General features: G+C 37.7%; 1 protein-coding gene across 12 annotated transcripts in view; it reads right to left on the bottom strand.

Moving 5' to 3' along the window:
• Positions 1–7,669: 7,669 nt before the first annotated feature.
• The window catches only part of SLC35F5 (solute carrier family 35 member F5), a 40,778-nt gene continuing 31,746 nt past the window's right edge, over positions 7,670–16,701 (bottom strand). For all 12 annotated transcript variants that reach the window (XM_087884160.1, XM_087884145.1, XM_087884179.1 and 9 more), the window contains 7 exons: positions 14,442–14,506; positions 13,953–14,057; positions 13,654–13,813; positions 11,529–11,619; positions 9,381–9,535; positions 8,794–8,885; positions 7,670–8,314 (listed from right to left, as the gene is read on the bottom strand). In XM_087884160.1, coding sequence (XP_087740286.1) covers positions 8,801–8,885; positions 9,381–9,535; positions 11,529–11,619; positions 13,654–13,813; positions 13,953–14,057; positions 14,442–14,506 — 661 coding nt within the window. In that variant the 3' untranslated portion in view covers positions 7,670–8,314; positions 8,794–8,800. The remainder of the gene's footprint in view (positions 8,315–8,793; positions 8,886–9,380; positions 9,536–11,528; positions 11,620–13,653; positions 13,814–13,952; positions 14,058–14,441; positions 14,507–16,701) is intronic.

The following is a 16,701-nucleotide window of genomic DNA, read 5'->3' as shown; positions in this document are numbered from 1 at the left end:
AAGCCAGTAGGATAGAAAGCCATTCTAAATCTTGCTGCCCTCACAACAGGGCATGTACCTGGAACAGATCTGCATTGTGCTGCTCTTTATAGCTTTAGTGCCAAATTTGCAGATGATATTAAGCTGGCAGGAATAGCTAACACCCTAGAAGATAGGCTCAAGATCCAGATGGATCTTGACAGACTTGAACACGGGACCCTATCTAACAAAATGAAATTCAATTACACTTTGGCAAGAAAAACCAAAAGTACACATATAGACTGGGTGAAACCAGGCTTAATAGCAGTAACTGTGAGAGGGATCTTGGAGTCTTAGTGGACAACCAGTTGAATATGAGCCAGCAGTGTGCAGCGGCAGCCAAAAAAGCCAACGCAATCCTAAACTGCATTAACAGAGGGATACAATCAAGATCAAGTGAGGTACTAATATCACTCTATAAAGCCTTAGTAAGACCGCACCTAGAATACTGCATCCAGTTTTAGTGACCACACTATAAAAAAGATGTCGAGTCTCTAGAAAAAGTGCAGAGAAGAGCAACCAGGATAATTAGGGACTGGAGGCTAAAACATACGCTCAATGGTTGTACTTGGCATGGCTAGTCTAGTGAAGCGAAGGACCAGGGGAGACATGATCCAATTTTTGAGGGGCTGCCACAGAGAGGAAGGGATCAAGCTATTTTCCAAGGCACATGAAGGCCAGACAAGGAATAATGGATGGAAACTGATCAAGGAGAGATTCAACCTAGAAATAAAGAGAAATTTTCTGACAATTAGAACAATCAACTAATGGAATAGCTTGCCTTCAGAAGTTGTGGGAGCTTCATCACTGGAGGCTTTCAAGAAGAGATTGGACTGCCATTTGTCAGAAATGGTGTAGAATGTCCTGCTTGGACGAAGGGTTGGACTAGATGACCTACAAGGTCCCTTTCAACTGTTAATCTAATCAAAACCTGCTATTCCCAGGACTCAGAAAGGCTATAAAAGCCATAACCCAATTAGCAGAGCAAACCAGCTGATTATAAATTATCAAAAATCTAAAGTGCTGGTGTTTTCAAGGAAATCAAAGCAATTTAGTTGAATAATAAATGGAAATAAAATCGAGGTGCTCATTTTAAATATCTGGGAAAAGTTTTCCATTCGCAGGGGACTTGGAAAGCCCATGAGGAATATGTAGCTTCAAAGTCCTCCACAGCTATTAAAAATTGTCTTACTCCAAAGAAGAATTAATGGAATGGAATGAATACCAGCAGCCTTAAAACTGACCAAGGCCAAAACCCTTCTCCAAATTTGATTGGGAGCCCAAATAATAATTTACATTTTATAAAAAGTGAACTTATGCAAGCAAAATTTTAGGGTCCTGTCATGCAATGTGGCAATGGCCTTGGAGACACGAGGAAGGGCTGCAGCTGAGGTAATGATCAGAAAAGAGAAAGCTAAGCCCACAGAAGGAATGGGAGGGTGACAAATGTCCTAGAATGGACCCTCCCTCATTTCTTGGACTGTAAAAGTGATGGCAAAACAGATGTACTTTTAGACTTGCAAAATTCTGTTGATGTAACTTCACAGTAAAGATAGAACTAATTCTCCTGGGTGTGCTTCTTGTCTAAGCTGACAGGTCTTAATATGTAGCCCCAAGGAGTGCAGCCCTCAGGCTTGAGATGGGAATGCCCAAATTAGAAGCAAGGGCACGGAATTTAGTCTTGATAGACTGGAAGCTGATTACACTCTTCCTTATTAGTTGGTTATGCAAATATTTTTTGATGACTACCCATCAACATGGTTATCAGCAGTGAACCAGAAACAGAGGTACTCTGGGCTTGTCATGGATTTGTTCTTAGCTTCTATTTTTGATCAGGTAAGAAAGACAGTTCTCCAAAGACTGAATGGTATCAGGTATCAAAATGAAGTTAGATAAGGTAGCACCTTCTCCTAGGATATAAGAATTCATATACAGAGGCTAAGAGAAGAAAGCAAATACTTAGCCTCTACGGGGAGGGAACATATGGTAAGGATGTGGCTAACTGATGAGGACCAATCAGTCCGAAATAGATCTATATTAGTCTCCCAAAAGGCAGCAAAATGCATGCTTGCTGTCTGAAGAAGCCTAGGATAGTGGATGTGATTTCACTGAGCTAGGGCTCTCTCCCGATGCCCGCCTATATTGACCTACCCTGAAGAGGCCAGTTCCTTGATCCAGCTTCTGCATAGCCAGAGTGGGATGGAAAATGAAATGCCAAGTTTCCTTCAGTTGCCCCAGGTTTCTTTTCAAATTAACTAATCTACTAATTCCCAAATCAAAGTACAAGCATAAATACTGTCTCTTCCTACTGAATGATAAATATAGATAGATAGTTAGATAGTTATAGATGGATGGATGGATGGATGGATGGATGGATGGATGGATGGATGGAGACAGACAGACAAAAGCTAAATAGATATATTGCCCATAATGGACATAGTATTTGGATAGGATCTACAGTAATTAAAACAGAATAGTTGAATGATCCTGTGATCAGTGAATTTGTGGGACAGACAGACAGAGTGGAACCCCCAATAGCAGTGGCATTGTATCCTGACTGCACAATGAACAAAGAAAGGAAACTGCAGAGGAAGCACAATACCTTACACTTTCTATTGTGTGGAGAAATGGGACAAGATGGTTAGTTTTAGAACTGTGTGGTGTTTGCATAAAGAAGCTGTCTGCTTTAGTCTACATGCAACTGCTATTAATGCTATTGATGACCTGTTTAAAATTGAAAGTGAAAGTAGATGTAGTCGAGAGTTGCAGAGAGAGGGGCCCTTTCTCAGGGAAGAAAGTGACAAAGCAGCTTGGAATTTTTGGTCTGCAGGAAGAGCAAAGATGGTAGTTCACAGAGTATATCTAACAGTTATGCAGATAAGTGCTTTAGTCTGGCGAGATTTCTGTCTATAGGCGAGCAGCAATAAAGAAATTACTCTTAAGTAACTCCTCATGTCATTCTTGGTTGTTTGGGCCTGACATAAAAGGAGCTTGGGATCTGGTCTCCACAGCCAAAAGAGGATGAAGGGATGGGGAAAAGTGTCCAGGATCAGAGAGAAAGGGACAATTCACAGAACCAACTGTAGCCACAACATTATTGTCACGGAACACATCCTTTCAAGTCATTTTTTCCCAATTACTGTACCTGCAGGGAGACTCTTAAGGCATGACAATAGGGAAAATTCCTGTCAGATGCACAAGAAAATGTCTTTGAACTGCTCAATATGGATTGCCTTTGAAACCCAGGTGGGGGCCTGGAATCAGTGGGTGGGTCATGCGTACAGTGGCTAAGTGGAGTTTGTCTGAGTGCAGGTTGAGCAAATTCATCTTTCTCAAGCAATTTAATCGTTTTATTGGAGAAAAATCTGTGCCTGTGAATGGTTGCAGTGTTATCAAGAGCCAATTATAATCAGTTTGAAAGGAATCGAAGGCACAGAAGCACTCGCCATGAACCTTCTGTCAGTTTTTTTACACAAAGTAACACCTGTCTATTTCTTTTTAAAGCTTGTGTTTGAAATCTGGAAAAAAAAATACTGTATGAGTAACACACACACACACACACACACACACAGGGAGGGAGGGAGGGAGGGAGGGAGGGGGAGAGAGAGAGAGAGAGAGAGAGAGAGATTCTGAAAAATAGTTGAAATAGACAAAACAAAATACAATCAAAAGGCTTCTTGAATTAAACTTTGTTTTTGGTTTATGCCCAAATGTTCCACTGTATAGGCATTATCAGTCCACCTCAAATAAAGCCATTGGCTTTGATCTTAAAATATCTAGAAGAATTATTCCGTCCACAGGAAGATTCCACTGGCAAAAGAATGGGATAATTTTAATTTCTCCCTTTACCCTAAAATATGCCTAGTGCAATTGCAGAAAGTTTTGGACAGTGGAGACAGTACAACCTTGACAGAAATAGTATTTCTGTTAATAAGCTTATCCAGCAGAGGATTCCTTTGCACTTGAAGCTAATGAATTTTAAGAGTTAAGAGATATCCACTTCCTGGTTTCTAAAATAGGAAGACTGTCTTCAGAGAGACTGTCTTTATGTCTCCAATATTAACTCAGTGTAAATAAATTAAGAATTTCCATCACTAAGAGATGCGACCATAAAGCATGATATCATGTGACCCATCACTTGGCAATGGTACTTGCTGTTATTGTTAACCAAAACCCACTGGTTGTTAAGAGAGGATCCACTCCGATTCAAGCCATTCTCAGCTTGGTCCCTGCCAGCCTTGAACTTCCATAAGGAAAGTCAACAGTCAGCTTCTCTTCAACACTTCACCTCTCTGCCCTTTTGGCCACCTTGCTTCTGCCAGCCTTGCTGCCCTGCACAGTGGTCACCGAGTGAATGTTCATAACTTGAGGACTACCTATAAACATTTCCTCAGAATATAGTGAAAGTACTTCCTGAAAAGATCAACCTTGTTTTGGCACCATCATCTTACATATGTAGAGCATCTTGTACAGATAAATCCTTGACATTCCATCACAATTGGGACCAGAATTTCTGTTGTAAGTTGTGGTTGAAAGTCAAGTTGGACCTGTTTTTACAACAGTATTTACAATGGTAATTAACAGCAATTAAGCAAACCCACCCTTTCCAATGGGAGATTTTTGCTGGATATCAGGAAAAAAAAAGGTCGCAAATTGTAATCACATGCCCACAGGATACTGCAACCAATCACAAATGCAAGCTGGTTGCCACAAGTATCCAAATTACAATCACGTCACCACAGAGGAGGTGCGATGGTCACAAATGCGAGTACAGATCATAAGTCACTTTTTTCCTCCCGGGGTTGGTGTAATTTTGAACCATTGTTAAAAGTGGCAAATTGAGGATTATCTGTATTCAGAAGTTGAACTACAGTAGTAAAAGTCATATAAATGCTGGGTGAGACCTTTTTGCAAGTTGGAGGGCTCTTTGGTATCCATAAAGCCTTTGATTCAAGAGTTCTGCTTGGGAATCACAGGAAATCCATATTTCTGGTTTACTGGTGATAACCATGTTGATCGGTAGTCATCCAAAAGTATCTGATAAATATCCAACTCTGTTATTTCCAGCATTCATTTCCATAATGATATGCAGAATGCTGTGTATCATTGTGTAATGTAAAAGTTATGGTTGATCAAATCAAAGACTCTCCTAACCCAATGTATTATCTTTTCCAGTTCCTTCTGTATCCAGAATATAAAGAAAAAAGCTCCAATAGGCTTTGTGAACCCCCTTGGGCAGGTTCAATGCAATTATCTGTAATACAGGTAATCCTCATTTAACTACTTCTTTAAGCATCTGTTCAATTATGACAGCGATAAAAAAGTAATTTTATGAGCAATCCTCATATTCGCAAATCTGTAAAGTAAAGCAGAGTTGCAGTTTCACTTAGTAACCACTTCACTTAATGACCGTGTTGTCAGTCCCAGTTGTGGCTGCTAAACAAGAATTAGTTTTATGCAAATAAAACTCCATTTACTTTTGCAACTTGTTCCAACTAAATGGACTATACATATTTTCCATTTTAAAACCATTACATTTATTGAAAAAAAAGTTTCTATAGTTAAGGAATACAGGTAGTCCTCGACATACAACAGTTTATTTAGTGATTGTTCAAAGTTACAACAGCACTGAAAAAAGTGGTTTATGACCATTTTTCACACTTATGACATTTGTAGCATCCCCATGATCATGTGATCAAAATTCAGATGCTTGGCAATTGGTTCATACTTATGATCGTTGCTGTGTCCCAAGTTCATGTGATTGCTTTTTGCAACTTATGGACAAGCAAAACCAATGGGGAAGCCAGATTCACTTAACAACTGTATTACTAGTTTTTCAACTGCAGTGATTCACTTAACGACATGTTGTAAAGTGGGACAAAACTCATTTAATGTCTCACTTAACAACAGAAATGTTGGACTCAATTGTGGTCATAATTTGAGCACTACCTGTAGTTTTGTTCTTTCCCTGTTTCAGTCAGCATGCTATAGATAGTCCTCGAGTTATATTTACTGTGTTTCCCTGAAAATAAGACATATCCCAAAAATAAGCCCTAGCTTGATTTTTACATGTGCACCCAATATAAATCCCAAAATAAGCCCTAGTTAAGAGCAACACCTGGTTGCATGTGGTGGGGCGAGACGCACAGTTAAAAAGCAAGGGGGGGATGGGGGGGTTTGAGCTGCTTACCTTTAGACAGTTGCAGTCAGGCCTCACACACTCGGACACCTGCCTCGCCAGCCCACTTCTTCTGCAGCCGCTCGCTGCCGCTCGTGTGAGTCACCCCTGGCCTCCATTTCGCCATCAGAGGCCTTTCTGGAAGCAGCCGCAGAAGAAATGGGCCAGCAACAGGCTCCTGCTGGGTGAGGCTGTCAGTGCCACCGCCGTGAAGTGAGTCAATGGAAAATATCCCTCCCAAAATAAGACCTGGTTCCTTTTTGGTGGAAAAAATATATATAAGACCAGAACTTGTTTTTGGGGAAACACAGTATTTCCAAAAAATAGAATTATAACCAGTCTTCAAAGTTCCAGCCATCATAGCGCACCTGAAGTCATGTGAACAACATTTGGTCTGTTTCAACTCTGCTGACTTCCCATATTCCTTCACCTGCCTTGACATGCAAATAAGCCCTTAGCCGAGGAGCTGTTAGGAATCACCACCAGAAATCCCGGCCATGCCTGAAGAACGATCCCCATAGAAATATCCCCACCTTGCTGCCCAATGGAAGGATAGCCTTCGCCGGTAGTGATGCTTATCAAAGAGGACTTCCAGCCTTGGCTACCACCCTTCCCATAAGGGCACTAGTATCCAGCTGCCTGACTGGCCATACTCCTTCACACCTGCCCATTGCCTCTGCCTGCCTGCACTCCCTGGCGCTCTCCCTTTAGCCCACTTGACTGGAACTCCCACCTTTTTCCACACTGTTACATGAAGCCCTCACTTAATGATCTGAACAGTCCTAAGGTTACAATGGCATCCTGGACAGCCAGGATTGCTGTCGTTAAGCAATGCAGTTTTGTGACATCACAACTGATGACTGCATCATTAGCAATGGAAATTCTGGTTCCAACTACCATCATAATTCGAAGTCACTACCTGTATTTTTTCTTTTTTTGTTAAACTGTTTCCTAAAAGCAATAAAGCAGATTTACAAACTGGCTGGTAAATTCAAAATGTTTCTATCATTAAGTCATGGCATCTTGAAGTATCCAATGTGCAAGAAGAATTAATATGCAAGAACCTGGTTCTAGATTTGGCCTCTTTGCATTGAATCACACAATTTCCAGACATACATCATTAGCCCATATTCCCCAGATGTAAACTGATATATTTTATGAACCGTGGTGGTGAGGTATTGCAGGCCAGTTCTGCTGACTGCCGGTTGACTGCAATTTGGCAGTTCGAACCTCACCAGGCTCAAGGTTGACTCAGTCTTCCATCCTTCCGAGGTCGATAAAATGAGGATCCAGATTGTTGGGGGCAATATGCTGACACTGTAAACTGCTTAGTGTGTGCTATAAAGCACTGTGAAGCAGTATATAAGTCTAAGTGCTATTTCTATTTTGCATTCTACCCAAAAATCTGTTGTTTTCAATGGAATTCAGAATGATTTAATTTGAAAATGTGTAAGAAGTCTATGAAGTGAATAGTAACATATTATGAAGAAATTTATCTACAAAAGTGAGACAGTACTTGTAACTATCTTTGTACATTATTTTTTAAATCTTGAATTTATTATGACATAATAGATATCACAAGGCACCCAAATGATTACCAACGCTTTCATATATATGAAGATATGTATAGTATTGAAAGCCACAATAACTTTTGCAATAATAAAGTTATTCAATAAATTGTTTTTTTTTCATTATTCAAGTAGAGTTTATACATCACAAAGTGATAATTCGTACCTATTACAGGTAAACTGGTGTTTTATCTTTCCATTTGAAAATTTTTACAAAATTATGACTTTTTACAGAAGATGAAAAGTATTTGTAAAAATATCCAGCACTCAACAAAAATATGAATGTTTTCTTTTTTTAAAAGAAAATCATTAGAACAGCATTCTCTTTGATTTGTCAAGTAATTTCACCAGCTGAGTTCTATAAGGCAAGCTGGTTTCGTAAAGGATTGGCATTTCCTCTAACTGGTTAAATACTGGAAACTGAAAAAGAATCTGTATATTTTTAAGTTTCAAAAGAACTGAAACATTTAAAGATTCAGAAGAGGTACTGAAACACGATTCCATAAGGACTTTCCAAGTGATTGTCTCTTCGCTGAGTTTTCATCTTACGCTATTAAAAAAGTGGGAAAATATAGCATTAGTGTTCTTATATCACAGCTTACATTTCTTTGATAGGATATCTATATTAATTAAACTTGTTACTGATGATTAACTGATTCCAAGCATGCAATCATGTACCATCCTACTCAGTATTTTAGTCCATTTTAGTTTTTTAGAACTATGGACTATGAAAATGGAAGACACTTTTTGCTCATATGATTTGACCTGCACCATGGGGATTAATATATTTGGCATGGTTACTTAGCACTGTAATGAGCAATTATTTCTGTTTATTTTTATTTAATTATAAAATTATTTTGTAATAAGATTCTCATCAAGTTAAAGATAATGTTTACGAGTTGTCTAAAATAGAGCTGGGGAGGACTGGCCTTCAGCTAGGCTTGAATTTAGGGGAGAGCCTCATTCTGGTTCAATATATTAGCATGTTTCTCTGTTAGCACAGGATGAAATTAATTTACAATTACGTACCTGTTGTCTAAGAACAACCACATTCTCCATCTTCTTGGGAAACATTATGAACTGCAATGAGACTTTCACATTGTTCGCTTTCTTCAGATGTTCTATAAAACGTTACAGACTTGTGAGGCTTTTAAAATTTATCCATATTATTATGTTATAAAGAACGTAACTATAGCCATGGGATAAATATTACTTTACATTGCCTGTAAGAAATTGTTAAGGACAAACAATACTGAACTTAAACTTCCGTAGCAACTGGGGTAATGTTGAGTTTTAGTTATTCAAGCAGGTTCTTTTGAACAATTGAAATCAGAATTCTCCAGAATGATATCAACAAAAGAATGTTTCTTATAATAACACATACAAATACTATTGAAAATAAATTATAATAATAGGAGATTCAATGTTCAAATATTTAAGTCAAAATAGAAGGAAAGCATATCATTCAGACAATTAAAACCAGATCCTGCAAAGATCTCTACAAATTTCATTTTGAAATTATTTATGGTAAAAATTAAGACATAGTAAAGACATAGTTGAAAAATTAAGAGAAGAAAGATGAAGTGGATAGGAAAGAAGCAAATAAATCAGCCTACCTCTGAATACGATGTTTTCGGCAGATAAATACAAAAACTCTTCTAATTCCCACCATTACTGGATCCCAGTTGTTGTAGTGACATAAAAGTGTTGCAATGAAAAAGGAAAAAAATACAGGGATTGCCCCTGCAAAAAATAACCAAGAAAACTGGACCTGAAATTAAAAGATCAATTTGATATTTTATCAAGAGTAAAAGTAGGTTAATGGAAAGATAAATATCCCATAAATTTGGATCAGGAAAGAGGCATTTGGAGGGCAGTAAGGAGCTGTAGAAAAGGAAAAGGGAATATGAGAGGAACACTTAGCCAGAATCTTAAGTAAATCTTGGTTACAGTAATGTCTACCCAAGGACTTTTAAGCTCCATGACATCAACCTTGGCTATGGTTGATGCTCGTTAGTCACATGCTTCCCACTCCTCATGCCCCATTGTGCATTCATGTTGAATTCACCAAATAATGTTTTTTCTCTGCTTTTTGCAGTTCTATCAGAAGAGGTGAAAGAAAGCATAGAATCATAGGTAGAAGCATATAGTTCTCTGGGGTGTTTCTCTAAACATGATGAAATATGGTATTCATTCAAATGAAATCAAATGCAGAAAAGGATGAGGCTGCTTTCCACAAAGGGGGTCACACTTCTTTGATGGTTCTTCTAAATTAGTTACAAATTTCAAGTTCCTGAAGGAGCTACACAGATCTTTACAGCTAGAAATGTTTGATCTGTTTTGGCAACGGATGAACTTTACAGCTTGGATGAGGAAAGGAAAGTGGTAGAAGAGAATAAAGCTCACAAAATAAAATATTCTCATATTTGGGATGAAAAACATTTCAGGAATGGACACCAGATAAAGTGTGAATCCTTTAATTTAAGAGGCAGAACTGTGTGAGTAACATAGACATCAACCAAGGCTACAGCTGACAGTTAAAACTGACAGTTGCATTAAATGCTAATTTCACACTATATATGAAATATCTCACTTGAGAGTGAAAGTGTCACAGTGAGGACAAATTTTACCAACATTAGAAATAAATATGGAGAACAGATGATATTTCTACTGTTGCTAATAAGATATTTCAGTGATCCAGTTACTGAGGGGCTTTGCTTCTTTTGCTTTCCTAGAACAATGATGCAGAAATTTTCTTTTAAAAAACACATTCCTATCTAATCATAACTTTTATATCAAAAGAACAATCTAAATTCAGTAAAATCCCCCCCTACTCTATAAGTATATTTTAAATTTATGTTCATGATGTAACAATTACTGGCTTAAATGAAACCTAACCGGGTGACTTTGGGCCAGTCACTCACTATCAGCCCAAACCACCTCACAGGGTTGTTGTGGGGAAAATAGGAGGAGGAAGGTGTGTTCACTACCTTGAGTTATTTATATAAATAATAGGCAGGATAAAGATAAAATAAATAGTTAATAAATGAATGAATGGCAGGTTCATATTAGCATACAATTGACTGCAGCTACCATTACATCCTGCCTTATTCTGATTCCTGAAGCAAAACACCACAAGGGGGAGATAACACTCTATTTAGAAAAGTATTTCACTTGGGGAATTTACAATGAACACCATGGACTTCTATTTGAGGCTTTCTGAAAACAGCGGGTTTGTGTTGCAGTGCTTTTGTTGCTTGCAAACAAACACCTGTGCTTTATGAACCGAGAGCCAGTTTGGTGTAGTGGTTAATATGCCAGCCTGGAAAACGGAAGAATGTGAGTTCTAGGCCTCTTTTAAGTATGAAAACCGACTGGGTCACTTTGGGCCAGTCACTCACTCATAACCCAAATCACTTTACAGGGCTGTTGTGGGGAAAATAGGAGGCAGGATTATTAAATATGTTCACTGCTTCAAATTATATATGAAAAGGTGAGATAAAATAATAACAAGAACAACAAGAGCAGCATTAAAAGCTATTGATGGGCAAGCAAATCCTATTATCTACAATTAAATACATTTATTTTTGCAACAGCATTAGAACTCCTTTTTTGTTCATGAAGATTCCACTAGGAATTTTTAAGATTTTCTTAAATTTAAAATATGAGAAGGTGAACTTGGTTTAAAGTTTTAAAAATTTGAATTCTAAAAGTTTCTGTTGGAATTTTCTGTAATATTTACCACTGCCTTCAATTTACATTACCTTTTGCATGCATATGTCAGCAATTATGGACAGAGGTATTGTAAGGCTCAGGGCAAGTGTTCCTATCAGTGATGAGGTAAGAAAGCAGCCCCTGGAAAAATGTTAAAATACAAAGATTTGAGTTTTTTTAAAAATTAGAGGCACAGAAACAAATTTCACAAGTGTATACCAGAGTTTTGCAGAATTTGTAGGTACCCGTACTTTGGCCTAGTTATATTGATTAAACCAAATTATTTAGGAAACTCATAATTTTCCTCTTAATTTATTGATCAGATCTTTCTAGTCCTACCATGTATTTCTTTTATACACCTTTGTGTATCGTATGCTAATTTGCATACATACATACATACATACATACATACATACATACATACATACATATACATACATATATATGTGTGTGTGTGTGTGTGTGTGTGTGTGTGTTTTTCCTCTAGCCAGGTTTTTCCTACGTAACCAAGGTTTTTCTGCAGCCCTAGCTCAGTGGAATCACATCCACTCGATTCTGGGTTTTTTTTCTTTCTGGCAGCCAGCAAGTTCTTGCTGCCAGGTGACTTGCTGGCTGCCAGAAAGAAAAAAAAGCCCAGAATCGAGTGGATGTGATTCCACTGAGCTAGGGCTGCAGAAAAACCTTGGTTACATAGGAAAAACCTGGCTAGAGGAAAAACACACATAAATCCTACGAAGAAGTAAGAAAATAGATATATATAGCTATATTATATATCAGAGCTTAGTGTAACCTGTCAAAGAAGTCAAAGGATAACTACCTCCTCCACTAAGTCTCAAGATTTTCAGATGCAGTTAATGAAGTCTAATGTTAGACATCTAGAATAACTGATTCCAAAAAGCGTACTTGCTATCTGTAACTGCTGCTAACATACACTGCCATGTTTCAATAGAGGACCTCCTCATTTAGGAACCACAATTGAGACCAGCAACTTAGTTGTTAAGTAAAGTGGTTGCTAAGTGAAATCGCAACTTATGCTTATGACCTTATTTCAGCCTTCCTTTGATTTACAGATCTGCAAGGGTCATAAATGAGAGGACTGGCCGCAAAATTATTTTTTTTCAAAACCGTGAGTGGTTGCTAAATGAGGCAGTTGTTAAACAAGAACTCTGTCTATCTGTCTGTCTGTCTATCTGTCTGTCCATTTTTCTCTCTCTCTCTCTTTCTCTATCTCACTCATTTGGCTCTGAAAAATGTCTTTAGACTCAGCCTAATGTATTATGTCAAAGATATATTGCTCTTGTCTTTATAGCAATTCATATACGAAGATTTTCACCATTTACTGATTAAAGGAAAGACTAAGTCATCTACATGCACAGATAGCAACACTTACACAGCCTTATCCTTCAAACGTGAAAATCCATAATTTGATTTTAAGGAATCAATTCAAACTAATTAGAAAATGTTTGTAAGATATGTCTAGACATAATGGTTCTGATTAAAAACTATGCACATGCAGATAGAACTTTGCTCTTTCAATTATAGATAAAGTTCTCCTCTTCTATTGCATTCATCTATAGCCAGTTATTTTTTCCAAGCAAAGAATTGGTAAGAAAGTTGCATCTGCTATTAAACTCATGTAATTTGGCTTCATTTGTGATATCCCTATAGCCTTAGATTTGTTGGGAAATGCACAAATTTCATAATCGTTCACTAGTGTTCTAGGGTCAATCCCAATCATCTGAAATTAATATCCACTATGTCTAGACAAGCAGCATATGTCATATCATGTCACATTTTGTGATGGCTACTAAAATCATTACAATACACTGTGTTAAGCAGAACATTAATATAATTTGATGTGTGAACTCAGCCTTAATGGCTTGTTAACCAAATTATGGCCATAATTTGTGGGTCCAACTCTAAAGGCTTTTTAAAATATGTACGTATCATGATACGTAAAACCACATTCTAGCTTTTAATATTTAATAAGCAACGTTGGTCTGGGGGGATGACAACAGAGGGAATGATGCTTTTCAATGCATGGTATTGTGTCATAATCAATACTTGGTAAAGACAGCAGTTTCTAAAACATACATTATGGAAAAGCAATTTCATTTGGTCCTAAAGTATATAGACTGTTGTTAAGAAACCTAATAATCAAAGCAACAAACATACCACAACCAGAGGAATTCAGACAGAACAGTTCCAACAAGGCCATTAATGACTATGCACATTAGGGTTAATTTATTGGGAAATTCAAAGACCTCAAATCCAGTATAATGAAGTAGGAAGAAGCCTGGCCAAAGCAACAGCAAGTTAAACAAGCCAACAAAACCTGCAGGAACAGAATAAACAAACAGATCACATAACAAAGAGTTAGTCTTACGTCGCAAAGTGTACTTTGCAGAACTTAAATGATCAAGTTCAAGATTCAGTCCTAAATTGAAAAACGGTGTTTTAAAGTTTGTTCTTACCAAAAAACATTGGAATATCGAGCTTATCTTCTCTGTCAACTTTTCGTTTTATCATAACTATATAGATTGCATACAGCATAGCTCCCATCACAGACCACAGAGACCCTGTAAATAAGAAAGCAAGGTATTGCCACTGGATTAATTAAATGTAATCTTTTTGTTTAACAGACTATTAAAGGTGTTCTATTTTTATTCAAATAAATAATTTACACAAAATTAGAAAATTGGTAGGATCCTGCAAATTATTTCACTTTAAAAAACAACAATGAATACTTGTATTCAAAATGAATACTTTTCTATGATATATTTATTTATTCAGAGACATTTTTGCTTCTGAATACTGCTAATAGCATACAAATATTACTATAGATTGAGCTATTAAAATGGACTTAATACCCTTTATGTATTTTTGTCACTTTTTGAATAAAAAATATAAAGCAATATTCATTGATCACTTCAATTTATTGTGAAGAATTAAAAAAAAAATACCTATTGTATCTCTTCCTGCGGATTTCTCAGATCCAGACAAATTCACCATAACAACACCTCCAATGCTATTTTAAAAATAAAGCATTATGTTCCAGTTAATTTAATCAAACAGTTTGTATGGAAAGAGTTAACAATAAAGAGTGTTTAAAAAGGTAAAGGTAAAGGTTCCCCTCGCACATATGTGCTAGTCTTTCCCAACTCTAGGGGGCGGTGCTCATCTCCGTTTTAAAGCCGAAGAGCCAGTGCTGTCCAAAGACGTCTCCATGGTCATGTGGCCGGCATGACTAAACGCCAAAGGTGCACGGAACACTGTTACCCTCCCACCAAAGGTGCTCCATATTTTTCTACTTGCATTTTTTACGTGCTTTTGAACTGCTAGGTTGGCAGAAGCTGGACAAGTAACAGGAGCTCACCCCATTACACGGCACTAGGGATTCGAACCGGTGAACTGTCGACCTTTTGATCGACAAGCTCAGCGACTTAGTCACTGAGCCACCGTGTCCCTAAAAATTGTAAAATTTTAAAAAATTGTAAAATTGTAAAGAGTGTTTACAATTGCCTTAATACCACGTTTTGTTGAATTTCAATTTTAAAGGAAAAAGAACATTTCTTTGCAAGTATAATGACCTGGAGAATTAGAAAGAAATGATTATAGATTAGCAGAAGCCATTCCCAAGTGCATCATGTCAAAACAAGAAAAAGAGGGGTGGGGGGGTTGAGATCAATATTTCCCTATAAATAACAAACTAAGCTTGGGAATAGTCACTTCTCAGGGGGTGAATTCATACACCATTTAAACTAATTATGGCTTATTTGAATAGACCATTAACCCATATACCATAAGTGATAAGCCGTGGTTTACAAACCAAAACAACTATAAATTTAAGAGTTGAAGGTGAGCTTGGTTGCTTTGGTTCTGCTTCCATGTGCCACAGAGGACATGGCATTAGTATTTATATTACATACATAAACCATTACAGGTTTCTTTACCTGCTTTTGGGAGGAAATAAAGTAGAAAATAGAAACCTTATAGAAGTACAATGGGTGCACTTCATTAGTAAGGCTATCACTTTTTTCCATAGTTGATCTATAGGAGAGGTCAAGCACACACAAAGCAAGCTGTGCAAACTTTTGAAGGAGTGTCTCCCTTCCATGAAGGTCCAAAGACCACAGTCCCAACTGGGACCTGCTTTGCAAATGAACATGGCCCTCTCCCTTCTAAAAGCCAAGTTAAAAAAAAAACACCCTACCATATTGCTTCCCTCTGCTCTGCTTTATGGATTTGCCTCACTGCAGTATTTGCAGAGGTGACTCCTCCAGCTTTGAGCAGCCTTTGCAAAGCTGGAAGAGTCATACTGCAAAGAGGAAAATTCCTGGGTCACACACAGAGCCTCACTGAAGCAAACTGCAGAGTCATTTTGCTTCCATGAAGAGAATCACATCATCTGCATGGCAGGAAGCTCTTCACGGAACTTTGCCTAGCCTAATCTAGAATAAAGTATAACAAACATATTTTTCCCTCACCACTTCTGATAGGCACCCATCAGGAGGTTTAGTGCAAATATGGGTGAAACAGAGGAAGATGGAACATTCACGGTTGCGAAGTTTCAAATTCCTGTGTGATTTCAATTTAAGATTTCCTAGAGATTACTGTCCACAATAAATGAATGCCTGGGATGATTTGTGGGAGGGGATAACACTGAACTATGTGAAATTGTGAATGTGTATTTTTTTTTAATTTGATTTATATGCCGCCCTTCTCCAGAGACTCAGGACGGCTTACAATGCGTTAAGCAATAGCCTTCATACTTTTATATACTTATACAAAGTCAGCTTATTGCCCGCACAAACTGGGTCCTTGTTTGCTGCACAAACAAGCCTAGGATTATGCACTCTGCTCTTCTACATTCCTCTTCTGGTGAGATCACATCACTTTTGCTCCCTGGTTCTGGATTCATACCTCATTTTAAATCAAACCAATAATTTAACAGAGCTGAATTGTGGAAAGTAGATCAATGTCTTACAGGTAGCACCAGACTTATGGCCACAACTGAGCCCAAAATTTCCACTGCTAAGCAAGGCAGTTGTTAAGTGAGTTTTGCCCCATTTTATGACCTTCTTTACAGTTGTTAAGCGAATCGCTGAAATTGGTAATTGAATCATGCAGTTATTAAGAGAAACTGGCTTCCCCCATTGACTTTGCTTGTCAGAAGCCAGTTGGGAAGGTTACAAAGGTTGATCACATGACCCTGGGATGCTG

This window comes from Pantherophis guttatus, chromosome 1 (genome assembly GCF_059756535.1).
Source record: "Pantherophis guttatus breed Tessera chromosome 1, ASM5975653v1, whole genome shotgun sequence".
Taxonomy (NCBI): Eukaryota; Metazoa; Chordata; class Lepidosauria; order Squamata; family Colubridae; genus Pantherophis; species Pantherophis guttatus.
This window is presented reverse-complemented; position numbering and strand designations above follow the sequence as displayed.